The following is a 6,555-nucleotide window of genomic DNA, read 5'->3' on the forward strand; positions in this document are numbered from 1 at the left end:
ATTTGGAGCGGTTGTCATCTCCAAAGGGGATTAAACATGTCCCATCACACACAATCATCACGCTAACGATGTAGTCAAGGATCCCTATACTTCTGCTCGTGGTGGGTCATTTTGTTACATGTTCTCTCTGTTTAGGTATCCTATTAGCGACATCATGGAGACATAATTAGAGGATAATGAGTCCCTCGGGTCGATCTTCTCCCGGCGGCGTCTTCGTCGGCGTGGCGTGTGGCGAGCGCGGGTGTGTTTTTGTTGGTCTCATTTACTGGATATTGCGGGTTTATGAACTTTTGATATAGTCTAAAATCTCATCAATTATGCGCTTGCATTTGATCATTTGATATTAATATGCTTACTTATTAGTATCTACATTTTTTTAAAGAATTGTATTTGTTTATCAAAAGCACACTTTTTGTGAGGAAATGCATGTTTAAAGATTCCTTTTTTTGGCATATTTATATTAAGAATGTTCAAATTTAGTTCCTTACTTCATTTCTTAATTAATTCCTTACTCTAAATATATATATATATATATATATATATATATTTACTGAGTTCCACTGCTTCCTCGAGGTATTGGGCTATGTTTGGAGGTTTAAATAAAAAAAAATTCGGCAAGAGCGGCCCCATTCCAGCATTCACACTGGCCCATAAAGCTTGGCTGGGCTCATTAGCACTCACTTTCACACGGTCCCGTTCCGGCAAGCCACACGCCACGCTCCCCACCCACTCCCGCACGACGGCAGCAGCAGGAGCGGCGCCTACCCACCAGCGCGGCGCCGACCGGCGAATCGACCCTCGGCCCCGGCGAGGTCTCTCAGGTACCCTCCTCTTCCTTCTCCCCTCACCTTCCCCCGTCCCCTTTTGCTCGCTCAGGCCTTCTCCTCACCTGCCCCCGCCATGTCCGCTGGCTATGCACGCCAGGTGTTCGACGCATTGCCTGACGCGCTTGTGACTGGTTGCGATGTTCGAAATACCATAGCTTTCGATGATGTTGTTGCTTCTTTGCAGGACTGATGGAAGCAGACAAGAAACCACACTCGCAACCACAGCAGTCGTGGTCGGACCTCCCGCTGGAAATGGCCGGCCAGGTGCTCAGCCTGCTCCCGGCGTACGCCGACCGTGCCCGCTTCGCCGCAGTGTGCCCCCAGTGGCGTGCGGCTGCGAGGCAGCTCCAGCCCCCGCCACTTCCGCTGATCTCGCTGCCGGATGGCACCTTTTACAGCCTCATGTACGACAAGCCCTTCCGCTTCCCTGACTGTGGCTTCCAAGGGTACAAGAATGTCTGTGGCAGCTGGCTCGTCTTCTCACGTGCCCACGGGTGCTTCCTGGTAGACCCCTTCTCCAGGGCCACCGTGGCGCTCCCTGCTCTCTCCAGCGTCCGACTCCGGCCTCCAAATGCTGTCGCTAAATGGTCAGAGTACGGAGGTCCAAAGTTTGCTGACCCCTACATCACATGGATGCATATCAATGACTCAGAGGAGCTGCGCATAAGTAAGCTAATCATGTGCTCACCACATCTCGTTGCTGCACTTGTTGGCATTGGGCACACCAGTCAGATTCTAATGTGCCAGCCAGGGGCCTTGTCGTGGTCAGTACGTGCTTACGACCAGTGCAAGGATTTTGAAGACATGTCATTCTACCAGGGCAAGCTGTATGCCATTGCCAAGGACGAGAACCTCCTTGTGGTGAACATCAGCGAAGACCATAGCACCGGCGATCCACAGGTTTCTTGGATTGGACAGGCCATCAGGGGTGATTCTCCTCCATGGTATTCATGTGTGTTTGACGACAACAGTATGGCCTTAAAGAAGCTCTACCTGGTTGAATCGCGTGGGATGTTGCTGATGGTACGCAGGACGATTTGGTGTCAGTTTCCTGAACCTGGAGAAGGCAATGAAGTTATTGCTGGAAAGAACGAGTTTGAGGTTTTCCAGGCTGACTTTCAGCGTTCACGGTGGGTCAAGGTGTCGACCGTGGGGGACGACCAAGTGCTGTTTGTGGGGCGAAAGTGCTCGAGGTCCATGTCCGTGTCGCAGTACGGGTTGCCGGGCGATCGCATCTTCTTCTTGGATGATGATGAGGATAATCGCATAGAGTATGCCTATGAGGAGGAGAATACTTCTTTCGGCGTCTATTCCATGAGATCCCGCAGCATCCGTTCCGGTGATCCAAATATTTCCTGGAAGCGGTGCGCTGAGATGTATCTGGCAGCATGGCTCTTCCCTCAGGACCGCTGAGAGGTTCTTATATTGTTAGCCCGTTATTGCTATGCAAGCTGCTCCCAGGTTATCTGACCATGCTATTGATGTTGTCGTTATGCTGTTATTCTGCAAGCTGTGTTGTTTGGCTTCCCTACCTAGTACGTAGAAATTATCTGAACTTTGTTACTTTGTTAAGTGCCGTGTTCCATCAGTGCTTGCCTGAACTTATTGTGGTGGTCACTACTACTCTACTAGCGCTATGAAAGCTGCTAGCATCCAGCTACTGTGGGTTGTTATGCCTATGAATGATCTTAAAACTGTGCCGCTGCATTGGTAGAAATTATCTGAACTTATTGTGGTGGCCACTACTAGCTGTACTATGAAAGCGGTGCGTGCAGCTACCGTGGATTGTTGTGCTAGAAATTATCTGAACTTATCTTTAAGACTGCCACTGCTCATGTCTGTTATCTTTGGCATGGCGGTCTCTTCTTCCTTTTTATGAGAATGTCATGTCATGGCATGGTCTTTGTTGTCACCATGTATTAAGTAAGTAACTCTGGAAGTTTGGTTGTTTCATTGTGTGATCAACCCAGGAAAATGAAAAATATTGCAGAAAAGAAATTATCATCTCCATTGGAGATTAAGTTCGTCCCCTCTCCCCCGATCGCTGCTCTCGCGTTGGTGGCAGGTGTCCCTACTCCCTAGTTCAGGTTCCGGTCCCGAGGGAAGAGCCAGAAAGTGTATCTTCTCGTTTACACGATCATTAGTTACTTGTTTGGGTTTGTAAAAGGAATGGAAGCGCTGCGATGAGATGCGTCTGGCAGCATGGCTCTTCCCACAGGACCGTTGAGAGGTTGTTATACTGCTAGGCCGGCCCCCTATCCAAGCTGCTCCCTTCAGGTTATCTGACCGTGCTATAGATGTTGTTGTTCATGGTTTGGTTGTCTTACCATGCTATAGATGTTGTCGTTCTGTGGTTATTCTGCAAGCCGGGAATGCGTTGGTATAAATATGTCAACTTGGTTACTCTGTTTAAGTGGAGTGCATCAGTACATGTCTGAACTTGGTATACTATAAGTAGAAGCTAGTAGCTGTTACCTGCACCGGTTTGCAGCTACCGTGGGTCTATGAATGATCTTAAAACCGTGTCACTACTTATCTGTCTATTATCTTTACTGTCACCCTGTTGCAAGTAGCTAGCTCTTGAACGTCAGGTTGTTTCATGCTCAAGTTGCGTTCCTCTTTTGCAGCTGTATTTCTTGTGTGGTTTGACTGAATTTGGAGGCTCAGGCTTTGTTTCAGAGAAAAAGAAGCGGCCAAGAAAGGTGACATGCAAACTAGTAAGACACAGGGAGGCAAAGTACCGAGATATTAATTTGAATTTATATCCTGAACCGAGGCAAAAAAAAAATGCAGAGAAAAAAAAAGGTATTTTGCAGTTCTGAGCTAGCTTTTTTTTTTGAGAAGAACATGCTTTACTTTATTGATCAATAGAGCGAATTACAGGAATAATAGAAGTATCATGAGGGTATAACAGCCATACATGGCGACCCTCCCCTAAATGTAAAGCATGTCGAGCTAAGCCATGAGCCTCCTTATTAGAGAGACGTCTCTCATGGACGAAAGAACAAGACTGAAACTCCCTACTCGAGTCGATGATCTCCTCCACGATTGGAGCAATTGTACCCATAGTGCCAGTATGTATGTCCTTGACCACCGAAAGGCAATCCGAAGCTACCTTCAAATGAGTAAGTGCAAGGTCCCTGGCTAAAGCAATAGCCTCGCGGCATGCCAAAGCTTCCAGTATGTTCGGGTCGGTCATGCCATGGAATACCACCGCTGCTGACCCAGCAAATGCTCCTGATTGATCCCAACAGACCGCACTTATAGCCCCAACAGGAGGTTGTTTACAAATAGCAGCATCGACATTTACCTTGTGATGACCCGCCGGTGTGGAAAATGAAACATATTGCAGGAAAAAAAAGTGTTATGCAGTTCTGAGCTAGCTGTCCCCACACAGAGTGTGCTTGGTTTTTAAATCAACAGGCCGCACGCGCGACAACGGCCCAGCTAGCTCCACCAGAGTCCGGTTCTGAGCTAGCTGCCCCACACAGGGTGTGCTTGGGTTGATTAAACGGCCGGCCGCGCAAATTCGGCCCAGCTAGCTCCACTGCAAAGCTCCCGCCATTTTGAGCTCGGCGAGACAAAGGCTTAGCCGGTCGCTATTTACGCTGGCCTGTAACGCTGAAAACTAGCGAGGTGGGACCAAATAAGTCGCCTTCGCATACAACCAACAATCTCAGCCCGCATCTTCGCACCACCGAGGTGACAAGCCATGTCTAAGCTCTATCACATAGTATAACCGATCTCGCCCGCGTCGAAAAAAAAGAAAACCAAGGCGTCGACCCTACGGTTTGTGCTCGCGGCCGAGGTGGTCGGTGGTCCGCGGCGGGTCTGCAGCCGGAGCCAGGCGCCGCACGTAGTCTCGGCGGAGCAGATTTGTTTGGTTCTTGTGTGGTTCGACCGATGTTGGAGGCTCAGTTATCAGCGCAGTTTTTTTAGGGCAAAGCAAAGCTTTATAACTTAACGGTGTACGGGCAAATCACCCGAAACACAAACAACCACGACGGGTGGTACATGAGAGTCCCACTCGATACAGTCGTTTGGGCAACATGAGCGACCGAGTTTTGCTAGTTCATGCGCTACGTATTCGTACTACGACGACATGCATTTATGGACTGTTCAGAGAACCACATCTTAAGCTGGGACTTGATGTCCTCGATGATGGCCGCATGCGATGAAGAGACCGCCTTTGTGAAGTCGAGCGCTTCTTGGAGTAGTTTCGAGTCCGTTTAAAAGATCGCTCTGAGCGCACCCACATCGACAGCCATTGAGATCGCTTGGGACATGGCTATTACTTGTGCAGCAAAAGGATCGGCGGTGTGCTCTGTGCGCGCAGCTCGAGCCAGTAACACCTCTCCCGTATGATCTCTGATCACCACTCCCCACATCACAAAGGACTCGCCCGGAGTGAAAGCACCATCCAGGTTGATTTTTACTCTATCCTGTGGCGGTGGTTGCCACTTGCATTCTGAAGGAGGTTTTGTTTTCGTGGTGAACAGTTGGAAATACTCCAATGTGTTGCTCAGGGTGCGCCGGGTTAGCTCTGACACATGGACAGGTAGTCTCCCTCTCTGACCTTATTCCTGTTATTCCACCGGTGCCACCAGAAGGTAAGGACTTGCACTCGCGTTTTTTCATCTAGGTCCCATAGGTAATCCTGCATTGCATGCACGGACGTGATCTGCTCTAACTCGGATCTGATTCGTTCCAGTTGCATGGCCCTCCAAGCTTCCTTCACGGATTTACACTTGACAAACAGATGAGCTCCATCCTCGTCCGCTAGACCACCGAAGAGGCATTTTGTGGACTCCTGACTCCCCGCCGAACCAGATTTGTGCGTAACGCCGGGGACTCGTGTTTGATTCTCCAAGTGAACATCTGAACAGCCCAAGTTTTTTTTTTGCGGATTTCTTGACTTGACGTCTTGACCCTGTCCGCGGCTTTACCGATGGGATCGAAGGGGACACGACTAAATTGAACCTGACAAAGCCATGTCTTCCAGGCCGTGGATTAACCATGGACTGGAAACACGCAGGACATGCTCCAAGTTAAATCGAAAGCCATTTAGAAACCGCGTAATACAAAGATCGATATGCACTAGAAGTAGGTTGCAGTAGTAGCAGTATGATATTCTTGTTTTTAATCCAGTACTACCTTTATCTCTTAATATAAGATGTTTTTGTAGTTAAATTAAACTGCAAAAAGTCTTATATTAAAGGATAGATGTGGTTCTTATTTGGCCATGTTTTCAGATGTGCGCTTGGAGGCCATGCATGACATCTACGCATGCATGTGGTGGTTAGCAGTTGAAGCTAACTCCATCACCCTGGTTTATTTTGGCATGATAATGCATGGCTATTTTTTTTTTTTTGAGAACAAACAACGGAAAGTTGCTTCTCTTTTTCATTAAGATAGAAGGAGAAATTAATTTACAGGTTTTAGGTGAAAACGAACACCCTCTTGATCACCAGGTAAAGAAACACCCACACCACCAACCGTCTAAAAGGGATGCCCTACTTCTCATTAAACCCTGCCTCACTGCGCCTTGCATGCAAGGGGCCATCGGCTATGCTCATTCACTCTCCCTTAGCTACCACTCTTTGCACCCGCACCACTTTGCCCTCTAAAACCCTAGAGTTTATCAAGCCATACACTGTGTGAAGCTCCAAAATCAAAATTGTAGAGATCCTTCATTCTTGATGCGCGGGATCCTTTCCTCCATTGAGCA

The 6,555-nt window shown here is 48.4% G+C and overlaps 1 protein-coding gene across 1 annotated transcript; it reads left to right on the plus strand.

Moving 5' to 3' along the window:
• The first annotated feature begins 701 nt into the window (after nt 1-701).
• On the plus strand, nt 702-2,569 carry LOC119349560. Its single transcript, XM_037617611.1, has 2 exons — nt 702-821; nt 1,012-2,569. The coding sequence occupies exon 2, from the start codon at nt 1,017-1,019 to the stop codon at nt 2,238-2,240; it is 1,224 nt and encodes a 407-aa protein (XP_037473508.1). The 5' UTR covers nt 702-821; nt 1,012-1,016; the 3' UTR covers nt 2,241-2,569.
• Nucleotides 2,570-6,555: the final 3,986 nt, after the last annotated feature.

The sequence above is a fragment of the Triticum dicoccoides genome, chromosome 1B (assembly GCF_002162155.2).
Source record: "Triticum dicoccoides isolate Atlit2015 ecotype Zavitan chromosome 1B, WEW_v2.0, whole genome shotgun sequence".
In the NCBI taxonomy this organism is placed as follows: domain Eukaryota; kingdom Viridiplantae; phylum Streptophyta; class Magnoliopsida; order Poales; family Poaceae; genus Triticum; species Triticum dicoccoides.

Coding starts and splice junctions, on each gene's coding strand:
- LOC119349560 (XM_037617611.1), top strand. CDS start 1,017: ATGGAAGCAGACAAGAAACCACACTCGCAACCACAGCAGTCGTGGTCG.